Source organism: Podarcis filfolensis (assembly GCF_964270895.1).
Source record: "Podarcis filfolensis genome assembly, chromosome: 4".
Classification (NCBI taxonomy): domain Eukaryota; kingdom Metazoa; phylum Chordata; class Lepidosauria; order Squamata; family Lacertidae; genus Podarcis; species Podarcis filfolensis.
In genome coordinates, this window is record NC_139607.1 from 80942478 (window position 1) to 80957471 (window position 14994).

The 14994-nt window shown below is 43.6% G+C and overlaps 1 protein-coding gene across 2 annotated transcripts in view; it reads left to right on the forward strand.

Annotated features, from left to right (window-relative positions):
* Nucleotides 1-41: 41 nt before the first annotated feature.
* Nucleotides 42-14994, forward strand: part of ZDHHC20 (zDHHC palmitoyltransferase 20) — a 45438-nt gene continuing 30485 nt past the window's right edge. For both annotated transcript variants that reach the window (XM_083609235.1, XM_083609236.1), the window contains exon 1: nucleotides 42-7488. In XM_083609235.1, the coding sequence (XP_083465361.1) occupies nucleotides 7329-7488 (160 nt within the window). In that variant the 5' untranslated portion in view covers nucleotides 42-7328. The remainder of the gene's footprint in view (nucleotides 7489-14994) is intronic.

Consider the following 14994-nt stretch of genomic DNA (forward strand, 5'->3'; position numbering starts at 1 on the left):
ATTCACCGGGGGGGGGCAGGAAATGCCTGAATGGCCGCTATCATTGTCTCTGCTGCCAGCCATTATGTCTCTACTTCAATGTACAATAACTCCCTGCCACCTAAAATCTTCTATTAGCAGTGCACTCCAGATTATTTTGAGCTATGCAGCCTTGGAATAGTGATTGTTGTCATCTGCTGCACCCATATAGCACAGTCCACATGCCTAATTAAGATCATTAGACTCCAGCCTGTTCTGCCGTGTGGTTCGTTAAGAACAGCTCATGGTTCACAAAGTCCTGTCGCCTGTTTTCTCCGGAAATGATTCAAAAATTCAGTACGTTGGGTGGTCACGTGTCCTGTTTCATAGAGGAGATGTCAAGTCCAGTTCATAGATAAAGAACCATAAGAAAGGAGAGCAGATGCTTTGAAGTTGCCCATTAACCATTAGGGCAATTAGGACAGTTCCTCTGGGCAGCAGATGGAGCAGCCACAAAGGTCACCTGATCACAGCCTTTCCCCAATACAACATTTCTGTTCAAACTATAATCATTACTGATATGTTTACACCAACACCTGTAAATTAGCATATGCAGAAATCTGCATCTTTCTTTTGTCCCCACACCCTTCTTTTTGTAATTTTCTTTATGCATCAGTGGCTATCCTTGGGGCCTACCTGTTTTTAAGTATGTTTGCAGCTTTGTTTGGGAAATAAAATACTACCACTCTCCCACAAGGTGGAGCCCTAGGTTTTCTAATAGTCCCTCTCCAGAGTCAACATTCAGAGACTAATTTGATGGCTTCTAAAATGGGAGAGAAAATGTCCGTGTTTAATATGCTCATAGAATCATAGAGTTTGAAGGGACCCCAACTCTAGTCCAACCCCCTGAACGCAGGAATCTCAGCTAAATCATACATGACAGATGACTGACTATCCAACCTCTGCTTGAAAACCTCCATGAATATCTAAATTTAGCCTGTGGGTGCAATCCAGAGAAAGCTAGGCCTTGAGCAAGGGCATTTAAGCATGCTTTCAAAATGCATAATTTATTTCAATGCTCTTGTTAAATTTATGATAAATGCTCTTTATCATACCTCGTGGCTTTTTTATGTTCTAATGTATAATGCAGTTCTCATCCAGTGTTGTGGCTTTTTGGCACTGCAGCAGCATATTAATAAAAGTTTATATATGTTAAAGTCATTAAGTAATAAGGGTCAAGACACTGTAAATATAAGATCTTTTGAAAGAGCTTTAAATATATATATACTTGGCTGTAGATCAGTGATAGAGAACCTCTGGTTTGTGACTTAATTAAGAGCCCACAAGATTCCTAATTTGGCTTATGAGGCCATCTTCCTCAACCAGGCCCACACCTGTGTCATCATATGGCAGGTATGGGGCAAGTAAAGACACAGCAGCAAAGAGCAAACAGGAGCTTAAAGTCTCAACAGTTTCTTGACAAGCAGGGCTCACTGGCCAGTGCTGACTGCAAGCCCCTTGAAGTCCATTGGCAAGTACAAACCGGATTAAAGCTGCCCCTGCAAACCAACATTTCCCCAATGTAGGCCAGCTTTACAGACAGATTTGCTGGTCTGCAGAGGAAAAAGGTCAGCTTGAAGAAACAGTTTGAATCCAAACAATATTGACAAACAGGCAAAGCAGGTCTTGCTGTCAGTACCAATCAGCTGACAAGCAAGTCCCACCTGACATCATAATGTCAAGTGATTAACAGGTGTGTGTGGCCCTGGCCACTTTTTTAAAAATTGCCCATGCAGGGGAGGCTAGTTATTGACCTGACCTTGGACAGTTGCTTCCAAATAGTGTAAATGGTGTTGCTTGGTATAAGGAACTTCTGCATTCGTAAGGGATTTCTGGAGCCAGAACTCAAGACCAAAGAGCAATCTGGGGCAGAGGGAAAATCAGAAGACAGACTAGAATCACAAGGCGCATCAGTGCTCCAGTAGACCTTATTACACAAACAAAGCTCCACTGAGACAGCAAGCCCTCCTATACTCCTTACTGCCCAGGAGCCTGGGTTGGGTCAGTTGGGTAAGTTTTTAACTAAGGCCTGTAATGACTCAGAGCTCACCTGAGGCAATGATCAGCGCTGGAGCAGTGGTGAGCAGTTTCTGACCGTATTAACAATGATCAAGATCTGGGTGTTTACCCAAAAATAATAGAGCTGGTCATTTAAACTGGTTTTGTTTAAACTCAAAGAGTTTAAACAAAAATATGTTTTTATAAAGTTTGTTAATTGCTTTGGTGACTCATTAATTTCATTTGTATTTTTGTATTTATATTGTATTACATTGGAAACTGCTTTATTTGCTTGGAAAAAGTAGGGTAGAACGCTTTAAATAAATAAGTCAGAGACCCAGAGAGATGAAATGCTGTTCTTGCTGTTATAGCCATGAGCACATAAGAACTGCAGGAGCTATGAGCTTATTTAGCTGTCCAAAATATGCTTCTGCGTACACAGCAAACTCCTCTAGAAGCAACCTGGTTTTCCTCACACAATGTATCGGCTCAAAGTTCTCCTTGCACAAAATAAATAGCTGTCGTGTATGCAGAGGAGGAACTTTGGACTCTGGCCAAATACAAGTGCATTTCACTAGATAAGCTCATATTGATTCTAGTGAGTAGCACAGAAAACCAATGAAGTGAAGTTGATAGGGTCTATCACCTGGGACTTCAGTATGTGGGTCAAAATCCTCACTGAATGCAGAAGTACTGGAACGGAATATGTACAGGACAGAATACTACATTTCGTTCCAGTATGAGCTCAACCTCAGCACGCTTTTTCAAGTGGAACATGGGAAATGTTAACACCATCGGAGAACCCCATTCCTGTATCTGCCCTGAGTTTTTGAGATACAGGAACAAGTTGGTGTGCATGTTCAAGATGGCGGTGTGTGCTTCAAGTATGAACATCAATACTTCTGTTGAAAGACACACAAGAAACACACACACAACCACCGGCAGTGATATCTGCCATGAAGACAGACACTAGAATTAAAACAGGTGTACATATTCAGTAAACAGGTCTACAATAAATAGGCTCCACTCTTGAAAATAGGAACACACTAAGTATATTGAGTGAGGGATGAAACTGGAATTTCCCAGCCTTCCAAGGGAAATACAACTTTGATGGACAAAGCAATAGTTAATTGGAACATGGGAAGCTGCCCTTTAGTGAGTCATTACACGGACTGGCTGCGCCTCTCCAGGGTTTGAGACATTCCCAGCCTACCTGGAGATGCTAGGATTGAACCTGGGACCTGCATGCAAGGTGGATAATCTACCCCTTAAATGCTTATACTGTTCCACATTAAAATCATCTAATCGAAAAAGTTTTATTACCATTTTCAATTCTATATTTTGTTCCTATGTCTACTTATGAATGCAGCAAAAGTTTGTTGATACATGTAGTACAGGGAAGCCAATGTATCAAGCAAGTTCTGTATTTCTGTCCTAGCAGGATTGATATCAGCCAGGTAAAAGGATTTATAAAAATTGTGTCTAAATGCTTTTTGGCATTACAAGAATCTGCCCCTCTAGCATCATGCATCAGAGTAATATTCTTGGACTTCTGCTGTTTCAAGCAGAAATCTGGGAGTTTACTGGCCCGTTTGCTTTCCTAGTGCTTAATTTTATTATAAATCTGGTGTTGCAAACCTGGTTCTACATTATATCCAAAGAGTTTCCAAAATAAATAGTTCAGATTCGTTGTCTTTTCATTTATACAAGGTGTGAATAATGATTCTCTCTCTCAAAAAAAGCCTTAAATGCATCCCAAATAATTTGTAGAGATCCCTTACATCTGCTCTCAGATATCTAATCTGCATTAAAGCTGTGTTAAGCACGAGAGAGGCCTCTTTTTCTCGAGACTGCAATAGTAACCTTTAATACGACAGGCCAATAGTTTGTAAAATTAAGAGGACCAATTCCAACAGTTATTGTGAATTGTAAAAATTGATTAGGCACTAAAAAAATAGTGTGGCCTAAAATGTCTGTGGAGTAATAGAGAATAAATATTTGGTCACATTCTGTTGGATGGTGCCTATTCCAAAGGCCCATGAGATCCAAAATTGCTTTAGCTGTACCCCCCAGCACCAAATAAGCGGCATATTTCTATCTAAGATAGTGTTGTATATGGGCAAACTGCTGCTGTGCTATAAACTTGAATATACCTACCCACCTCAGCTAAAAAGAAAGGGCTGTGTGTGTGCGCGCGTGCAAAGCAGTTGTAGGGAACATTTTAAGCCTGTGGGCCACATTGCCTCATGAGCAACCTTGTGGGAGCCACATGCCAGTAGCGGGCAAAGCAATATGATATTGGGGGTCATGCGAGGCATAAGTCAAAACATCTGGAGGGCCCCAGCTGTTAAAAGCCATTGGTCTTCAACTGGTAGGTCAGGACCTGCTATCAGGCCACAGCCTGATCCAAGGTAGGTCACAACAGGAGTGCTTCCACCATATAATATATGGTAAAAGATTAAGAAAAGGGTCCCCAAACACATGTTTGGGTTAAAGATGGGACCCTGGGTCTGAAAAGGTTGAAGACAACTGCTCTAAGGCAATGGTTCTCACATTTATTTTATATCAGACTGGAAAGTGTAGGGGGTCTTGACAGAATACTTAATAAACTATTTCTGGTCTACAAGTCAAAGCACATACCTAACTCTTATTTTAGTAACATAATCTTGCCTTTCTGATGTTGTAAGAGGAGCATTTGACTCAGTACCTCATAACTGGCTATGGACCAGACCGGTCTGCTAGGGTACCAATACTAAGCTTTTGAACTGCATGAGGAATTTGTATACCGACATGACCTTGAAAGCTAAGATAGGAGCCAATCGTCAACTATCAGCCAAGACTCCAGTCCCAAAGGTAGTCCAGCAAAGATGTATTTTGGTCCCTTTACTGCTTAATTTATATTTTGAACAGGGCTGCAGCTTCTTTGAAGATGAGACCACTTCTTTCCACTAAGGTTGGCCAAGGTGTTGTGCCATCTTATGATACACAGAGGATGCTATTCTACTTTCTGATATGCAAATGGTGTGTGTACACTACCAGGTGATTGTTTTTTATTACATTATTCACTTGAGTACATTTTTGTACTCAAGTGCCTCAAAGCAATTTACACCGTAAAAATAAAATAATAAAGACTTGAAAGTCAGATAAAAGCGGCAACGAAGATGAAAATACCCATCCAACAATATATTTTAAAGGAAGAAGTCCTATCCACCTCACATCAAGGCTGAATACAAAAAAGGCCACTGAGTTATCCTTGCAACTAAAAAATATAAACCTGGAGGTACAAAAATGTTTTTGCCTTGTGCCAAAAATCAGAATGTTATGGCACCAGGCATGTTTCCCTGGGGAGAGCATTCAACAAATGTGGAACCACTACTGAAAAGGCCCATTCTCCTGTCGTCAAACTCTGCAACTCTGTCTTATTCCAAGGGCGAATATTTTTAGCAGAAGTGAAGACTCTTGCACATATTTTTTTTATTTTTTTTTGCTGAAGTGTGAAATGTATATGAAAGTACAATGGAGATGTATTCTACCATTATTGTTAAAGTTCAGAAGGGAATCGTGAGAAATTAATAGATTTACTGTTCAGTCAGAGCAAGTATGTCACACGCAGAACTTGTTAAATTCATTGCAGATTCCAAAAAGCGCTTGAAATTTAATAGGCGTAGATGGGGATGTACAAGTGAATTTATATGTGGTGTCTAACTGCAGCAAGAATAAACTAGTCTAATCCATTATGCTCATTTGTATTTTATTTCTCTCTGTAACTGTTATCTTTTAACGTGCATGAGCTTATTCTTTGAATTAATGCTCAATATGAAACTAAGTAGTAAGAAGACTTTATGGAGAATTTTAGCTGCCTGCTAAAAATACATAAAATGTAAAACCGAACTGAACTTCCAGTGTGATGGGTGTGCAAAGCCCTATGAAGCAAAGCATAAGTCGGTCAGGTTTAGCCTCACTTGATTCAGCAGTCATCCTGCTTTTGAATTTGGATGAGGGTAGCAAGCGATGAAAATTCATTAACCATAGCTAGGAGAAAAAGAAAACATTGATTTCTTTCTACCTTAGCTGGCATTGTCAAAATCAGCACAGGGTTGTGAAAATCCCAGGTCCTAGGCAGGGGCCTCTTGACAATTTGGCCCTCAATCTCAAACCAATTTATTTTAGGAACACTCAAATCTCACCCTCTCCATTGCCCTCCCACTCTTGTAGGGGGACTGAGGGGCAAGCTCCATAGTGCGGAGAAGAGAACATCTGAATAGAACAGGCATGGGTTGTGTGGCATAAAGTGCCCAGGGCCAAACATGGGCACTATTGACTATTTCACAATCTTTCCATGGTACCACTTGAATGGAGCTAGTGGGCCATAGCTTGAAGAACCTTTCAGACTTCCTTGACAGGTGAATGATGAATTCTGTTCATCAGAATAGCTAGGATCTTCTATTTCAGACTCACCCACAAAATGAAAGACTTGGGGTCAGGGGTGTCCACTTGAAGAAATATAGGGAGGGGAGAGAGAGCAGGTAAGCCCCACCACACATAACTGATCACATGATGCGGCTCTCAAATACCATTTGAATGGCAATGCCCATCAACTGGGGGGGGGGGAGCGGCCCCTTCAAACATTTTATTGGGGGTGGGGGCGAAGGGACCTCATTCCCTACACTTGAGGTGAAGCGTTCGCTGAAGCGCAAATTCAGGACCAGCAAGGCTCGAAATCTCTTTTCCCCCATCTTGTGATCACTAAAACAGGAGATGGTTGGGGGGTGTGGTGTGCACGAATGCCTCTTCCGACGACCCCGAAGAACGGTGGGCTTCCCTGGGCTGCGAGGAGGACTGCAGAGCCGAGGGCGGGAGCGCTTTTTCCGCGGAGTTGCCTCGCCCGCCCCCCCGTGACCTTGACAAGAAGCGGAGGTCTCGGGAAGCCGAGGCGGCCTTTTTGCGCGAGGGGAGACGACAGCGGCCGAGGAGGGCAGCCGCTCTGAAGTGCAAGGAAGCCTGTTCGGGAGGCGAGCGAGGGAGGCGTCCTCCGTCCGCCTCAGGAGCCCTGCGTCTCCTTCCCTCGCCTCGCCGCGCCGCCCTCTCCCGCTTCCCTGTCAGGATTTTGTTCCGTGAGGGTAGCGAAGGCGCCTCTTCTTCTTCTTCCCGCCCTCCCGAGTCGCAGCGCAGAGGAGGCCGGCCGGCCCTGCCCCCTTAGCAGGCGGGCGGGGGTGGCTGGCTGGCAAGGCGGGCGGGCCGAGGAGGCTTCGCCGCAGCGGAGAGCCGAGAGGCGGTTCCAGGCGGTGGGAGCAGCAGCAGCGGCGACGCAGATGGCTCCTGCGGGCGGCGGCGGAGGCTCGACGGCGGGGAAGATGGCGCCGTCGCACGTCCTCAAGTGCTGCCAGAAGGTGCTGGCGTGGGTGCCCGTGGTCTTCATCGCCCTGGTCGTGGCCTGGTCCTACTACGCCTACGTGGTGGAGCTGTGCTTGTGTGAGTAGAAGCGGGCTGGGCGGGCTCAGGAAAGGCGCTTCCTGGGATGCCCCTGAAGCCGCCGCTGTCATGGGGGTTTGGCGGCGGGGTGAGTTTCGGGTGGAGGCCCTCTTCATCTCCACCACCACCACAAAAAATAAACATTAAGTCCATTAAACGTTAATGGTGGCAAGGCAAGTCTTGTGCTTCCTGCTTCCCCAAATCAGCCACCGCCTGCCTCGTTACTTCCTCCCTGCTGAGCAGCAGCCCTGAGGTGCTCAGCCCAGCAGCAGCGGTTATTCGTGGCTAAAGGGTATTGGGGAGACCTGTTGCCTCTTTTTCGCCCTGGTATCTGGCACTGCCATATGCACAGGGTCTGTCCTGGGTGGTCTGCTGCGTTTATGAATCTGGAAAGAGGTAGTAGCAAGCGCCACACACTCGCGCGCTCTCTCTCTTTCTGCACTTCGGGTTGTTAAAGTGGATTAGAGGCTTCCCTTCGAGGCTTGGCGCTGAAGGGAGCCGAAGGAGGAAATCCACCCTTTTGCAGCTCTGATTTGTGAATGCAACAGGGTATTTCTAGGACGGAGCAGTGCTATTCCATGCACGTTTCCTTGAAAGCACCCTTGTGTTCAGATTGTAGCCTAAATAAGCCCCTGTTTGGTGTCAAACATCAGAAGTTGTGCATAGGATTGAAGCCTGAACAAGCCCATGTCGAGTGTTAAAATCTTGGACGTTTTAGGTTTTGTGGGACTTGCTGTTTAACTGATGTGTGTTTGTTAGTAGGCAAATGCTGGTGTTACTGAACATTGCGCTATGCTAAAATCCTTGGGTTTTCCTCTTCCCTGTAGGTTTTTGCTTCAGTTTTAATTCATTTGAGGCTGCCATTAACCATGACCCTATGGTGCTTTGGTTGATGCTAAAATGTTCTTGTGAGTCCCTTTCGTTGGACAAAATTTTAGTGGAGAGCTTGCGGGCAGGAACAGCTGTCCTTTAGCACTCCTGCAGTGCTTCATTGTGCTTCTCTTGTCATTGCTCTTTTGAAAGCATACATTGAACAAGGTTCCTGGTGAGATAGTCTGGGAAGGGTCTGATAATTGATCCTTATGGGTGGTAGGGTAGTTTAGCATAAGACACTCCACCCCAAAGAGAAATAGAATGATGATTTCAGAGATAAATTTCAATTGTATGGTAAGACATTAGCATGAGTCTAAACCTCTGCTGTTCATGAAATGATTATGGGTGCCTCTTCAAGATCACTTAATACAAGTTGCTCATTTGAACAGCACTTGTCCCCGCAATTAGGCTAATTAAAGGAGATGAAAGGATAGATTTTTGAAAACAGGCTTCATGCATATTTATTTGCTGAATGGCAGATATGCTTTAGTGATTGCAAGTAAGGAGTTGTTAACTCATCCAAAGTAAAGGAGCTAAGATTATTTTGAGTGTATTCCCTCCAATGAGCAGATGATTGCTTCCAGCCTTGACCACTCTTCTTCTTCAACTTTTGAGTTACTTCACTAGCCATCCTTAAAGCTCTTTGTCCTATAAATAATAATATGTGAATGTTCTGTGTTGAAATACGGGAATATTTACAAAAAACTTATTGTTTGTTTTCCTCTAGATTTAATTTTTTTAAATAAAATATAAAAGGGTTCAATATTCCTGTTTCACAATCTGGAACTTAAAACAAAATAAAAACATAGGGTTCTGCCATCCATGAACAAAAAGGCTCCTTTCATTCACAAAAGGCTTTTTCATCCTTGGAGGAATTCTGCAGATTGAGGGTGGGGGATGCATTCTACCAATTTCCTCCTCCCTGCTGCTTCCAGTGCTACATCCTGCACTGTTCTGCAGGACCCCTAAGCACTGTAGATTTTCAGTTTGTGCAAGGGAAGGGAGAATTAGCATTGTGTTGATCCAGATCTCTAAGCAGAAACTCCACATACACAAGCCTAATGTATATAGACTCAGTGTGTGCAGTTTGTAGCCTGTAAATATAGAGTACAGATTGTATAGAGAGCATTTGTGCATACTAGATGTATGCACTTTGCATAAGTTATGGCTGGCTGAGGGTGAGGGCATGCATTAAATGTCCCCTATTTAAAACAGGGCTGGTATATATGCTATACTGTATCATAAAGCAAAGATACCGCTGATCTGATTATTTTATTGAAACCCTTTCTGATGTTGGACTAGGTTACTTTTGTTATGAATTTATTATGACGGCGGTACAATGCATATAGCATTTAACATAACCTCATACAGGAAACTTAAGATGTTAGAGTGAAATGTGTTAATATTCATAATGTTTTCAGCAATCAAGGCTTCATCTATATCCCTGTCCTATGAAGGTTTTATTGGTAGAATGCCTGAAGGATTGACTTAAACATACTTTTAAAAACTCCCTAATTCTAGGTCAAACAATTGACATTCACAAAACCAATGGCTTGGAATATTTTTTCAGGTTCTTTGATCTTTCTTATATGCAGTGTCTATTGCCACATGAAGGTCCAAGCTTGGTTCAGACATTATGATCTCAAACCTAGAATGAGCTATGTACCCCCTTTGCCAAGTTTCAGCAAAGATTTCCTTGCTTCTTAAACCACATGCTTTCCATAATGCCTGAAACTATGACTTAAACACTTCCTACAAATTAGAATATCAAACCAGGATCTAATCCTGTTTTGATAACTTGGCTACTAAAACATAGGTAAAGGTAAAGGTACCCCTGCCCGTACGGGCCAGTCGTGACCGACTCTAGGGTTGCGTGCTCATCTCGCTTAAGAGGCCAGGAGCCAGCGCTGTCCGAAGACACTTCCGGGTCACGTGGCCAGCGTGACGAAGCTGCTCTGGCGAGCCAGCACCAGCGCAGCGCACGGAAACACCGTTTACCTTCCCGCTACAAATCGGTACCTATTTATCTACTTGCACTTAAGGGTGCTTTCGAACTGCTAGGTGGGCAGGAGCTGGGACCGAACGGCGGGAGCTCACCCCGCCGCGGAGATTCGAACCGCCGACCATACGATAGGCAAGTCCTAGGCACTGAGGTTTTACCCACCCGCGTTTGTGCTAAATTATTATATCTGAACTAGGCCATCTATATCTCACATAAATACATAAGTATATGCCTTTATTTATGCACAAAATACATAAATATATTGAAACAAAATTGTAAGCTATATGTTTCTTCAGTAATAAAGAGTTAATTATTTTCAGGAGTTATAGCTAGCAGGCATATGGGAACCTCAAAAAGATAGCAACTGCTTCGTAAAGCAAATGCGTGTAGTTTATGGCTCTAATTTTGGTGGATTAATCTTCAACTGTTAAGTCTGTGATCTTCCTCTAGCACCCCAGATTATTCTTCTTCTTCTTTGGTGATCACTCATAGCTGAGTAAGATTGTCTTCTATAAACACGGTTTTAACAATGAGTCTGTAAGTGACTGTGGAGGCCAGTTCTGGATCCACACATCCTTCCACAGTGGGTACATTGGTTTCCGGGCAGGAGTTGATCACAGTGTGGTTTTGCCAAGTGTGCCTTTCTCTTAGCACATTTCTCCCTTGCGTCCTGAGTTCGAGTGTCTTCAAAGCCCATAACACCTTTGGTAAAGGCTGTTCTCCAACTGGAGCACTCGCAGGCCAGTGTTTCCCAGTTGTCAGTGTTTATACTACATTTTTTTAGATTTGCCTTGAGACAGTCTTTAAACCTCTTTTGTTGACCACCAGCATTACACTTTCAATTTTTAAATTCAGAATAGAGTAGTTGCTTTGGATTAAGATAGGGAGGATAAAGGAGAGGTAAAATGTTTAGTTTTGGATAATTTCTATTACAAATTGCAAATGCTTGGTATAGACAGGGATCATCATCATAACTTATTTATATGCTGACCATCTGACTGGGCTCCCCAGCCACTCTGGGTGGCTTCCAACAACAATAACTATTAATGATACAGTCAGCTCGCAATTTACGTGGGAATTACATTCTGGGGATCATCCTTAAAGCCAAAACGCATATAGTCAAAACACAGAAGGTTCAGTGGTGGATGAGATTGCCAAAATATTTTCCCCCGGATGCCCAACCCTTTATTATTATTCGCCAGCAATTTATTTTAAGGATAAATTGTCAATGTGAAAATATCTTCACCAGGTTAGCTTGCAACAAGCAGATTAAAATTCTGAAAGCAGTAGAGGCCAACCTGCCACATCCACAAACCTGTGGATAGAATCACAGTTGGTGGAATTGAAAGATTCTTATCTGACATTTCTGCCAATTGTGTGGGCCAGTCACTTAGCCTAACCTACACCACAGGGTTGTTGGGAGGATGAAATGGGGTTGGGGGTGGGAACCATCTTGAGATCCTTGGAAGATAAAGGTGGTATTTAAATACAACAAATAAATACATAAAAAGTAACTGATGTACTCTTGATTTTCTAATATAACACACACTAGTGATACCTGTAGTTGCAAGTGTACTGAACCACAAGGAGAAAAAGCTCAGCAACTTTGACCAGCCCCAGGCACTGGTGGTCCTCCCCATGCCACTTGCTTGGCACTCCCACTGTCCCTCACCATTGGCCATGCTGATGGAAAATGGAGACCAACTACATCCAGACACTCTTAGCTAGATCAATCTCCTAACTTAGCATTAGGGATACAGAGTTCGCTACCCATGCAGATTTTTCTTTCCCATTACCAGGTGGGAACTTTGTACTATACTCTGGCAACTCTTTATCTGCCCATAACTTGCTGGTTGGGATATTTAGCCCAATGAAAGTGCCCCCTTGTTTTAATACACGCTGTGTGATAATATACGCATGAGATTATAGATGAAGTTATTGAAAAGGAAAATCTGACCTTCAAGAGCAGGAAAACCTTTTTGCTTTTCTTCCTGGCGGCCGTCTGTTCTCCTACCAGTCAAAAATCATTGCATGTGACATGCACTATGATGAGGTTTTTTTTACTCTTTATAATAAAGCACTTGACATTTAGATTTTATTGTGATGTGTAAGAGTCCCAGGCAGAAGCTGATTAATGTGGGCACTTTACAGTAGGGGACAAAAAGAAGGTTGGAGACAGTTTACTCTGAAATTTGTGATGACTCGGAATGTTAAAAGCTACCGTATTTTTCGCTCCATTGGACACAGTTTTTCCCCTCCAAAAATTGAGGGGAAATGTGTGTGCGTCCTATGGAGCGAATGCAGGCCTGTGCCTCTCCGGCAGGGAGAGGCTGCACAGGGCTATGGCTTCTTTAGCCCCATGCAGCCTCTCCCGGCAGGGAGAGATTGCGCGGGGCTAAAGAGGAAGCTAAAGCAGCGAGTGGGATCCATCCCGCTCGCTGTCTTGGCTTGTTCCATAGCTACGCGCAACCCCTCCAGCAAGGAGAGGCTGCACGGAGCTATGGCTTCTTTAGCCCCACGCAGCCTCTCCCGGCAGAAAGAGGTTGCGTGGGGCTAAAGAGGAAGCCAAAACAGCGAGCGGGATCCTTCCCGCTCGTTGCCTTGGCTTGTGCCATAGCCGTGCGCAACCCCTCCAGCAGGGAGAGGTTGTGCGCAGCCTGTACGCTGCTCTTTGGGGCTGGGGGGGGAAGATTTTTTTTCTTGATTTCCCCCCCTAAAAACTGGGTGCGCCCTATGGTCCGAAAAATACGGTATATTCTTTCCTTTGCCTGTCAGGAGAATTACTAAAGTAAAAATATGTGCTTGTTTTTGTGGCTTGTATTTTCCTTTTTATTGGTAGCTTGTACATTGTGTAATGCTACAATAGTTCGCACACAGTTCTTTCATATGCTGTTAGTTAAATGAAATGGACAGTAATGACCGTAGGCCTAATCAAATTTTCTTAGAGGTAACTGAGGCTCTAATTCTGTACATGCTTCACTGTGACTTTCTTCTGAGTAAACATATGAGATCAGGCTACATGCCTCTTTGAATTAATTGAAACACTGCCAGAGAAGACTACTTAGGATCTCAGTGTAGCACCCTAATTCTTCTTACTGGACTATCACATTTGTGTTTGGGTGGGAATGTCTCAGCGCATTCCTACAGAACACAGTGTTGATGGTCAAGGCTGACAAGTGAGCAAGACAGTTCCTGGTGATGGTGGACAGAGACATAGTCAAAGCAGCATGTGAAGGCAAAAAACCAAAATCAGTGGCCGAGGGAAGGTGCACTGGTGGGCACCTCAGTGAGTACACAGGGAGCTAGGTTAATCTTTGTTAAGAAGGCAAGTTGCTTAGCAAAAGAGCAGCAAGAGAAAGTACTAGAGATTTATAGTTCCTGGTGAAGTATCATTGGCTCACATGGTCACCTGATGCAATGCAGAATCAGCAGCGCTTTGCCTGGGTGTGGCAGACAGCAGGCGTAATATGTCTGCTGTTCTTCCTTCCAGGCAGCTGTCCTGACAATGGTCAAGGGTACAGTTTACATGCCATTTCGTTTCAGGAAAGCTGCCTTTACTGGTGCAGAGAGTACTATGCTTGAGTTGGGCTGCCAGTGTTCTCAGGTTTATAATGGTGTCCCAGCTGTGTTGCAGGAAAAAAACACTGGTACGAAGATTGAACATTGTTCTTTTTGCATGCATTATTTGTGTATGAAATGCGGAGGATGGGAGGGATTCGACATAGCGCTATGGCGATAATTCTGTCTGCTCAAGCATTTCAACTTGCCAGACAGAACGATCTCACCTCTCTTTCCCCAGGCACTCTTTCTGGAGTTTTCCCCCTGACCTCCCACAAGTGCAGGAGGGTGGGGGCAACCCCACTGCTACTGGAAGTCATTGTGCTGGCTTCCATTCATTGTCAATCCAGCCCAGCCTCTAAAGGAAGAAAGCTGTTGAAAGGCTAGGAAGGGAGGTGGGAGATACTTGAAAAGCAGAGGCTGGTCAGTCAAGCAGTTTGAGTTTGAGGAGGTGTGTTATTGGCAGTACAGTTTCTAGCAGAATAGGAAACATCTGGGTTTACGTTAGACAGGATACTAAGTGTGGTATCTCCTTTGTGTCTGATTCATTTCCTATACTCTAGACTGGTATTTTCCTGCTGTGTCTTCATTATTAAGCAACATTTAATAATTTTTTTTATATCCTAGTAGCCTTCAAAACAACTCTGAGAAACTTAAGTGGACCATGTATGGAAATTGGGGAAGTTGTTTTGAAATTGAGAACTTGTTTCTACTACTACTACTACTACTATTATTACTACTACTACTACTACTACTAATCTTATTATTTATGTCCTGCCCATCTGACTGAGTTGCCCCAGCCATACTGGGCAGCTTCCAACAAAATATTTAAACACAAAGAACCTCAAACATTAAAAACCTCCCTGTACAGAGCTGCCTTCAGATATCTTCTAAAAGTCAGATAGATGTTTGTTCAAGAAGCACAATACTTTTGCAATACAAATAGCATGTGGACTACAAAATGACTCAAAGTTGTATGATCCATCTTGTCTCAAGTCAATAAGTTGGTTTGTAAACCAGCTGAAGTTGGCAGTGTGGTGGTCAGATCATTACACAAACAAGCTGCATTTGAG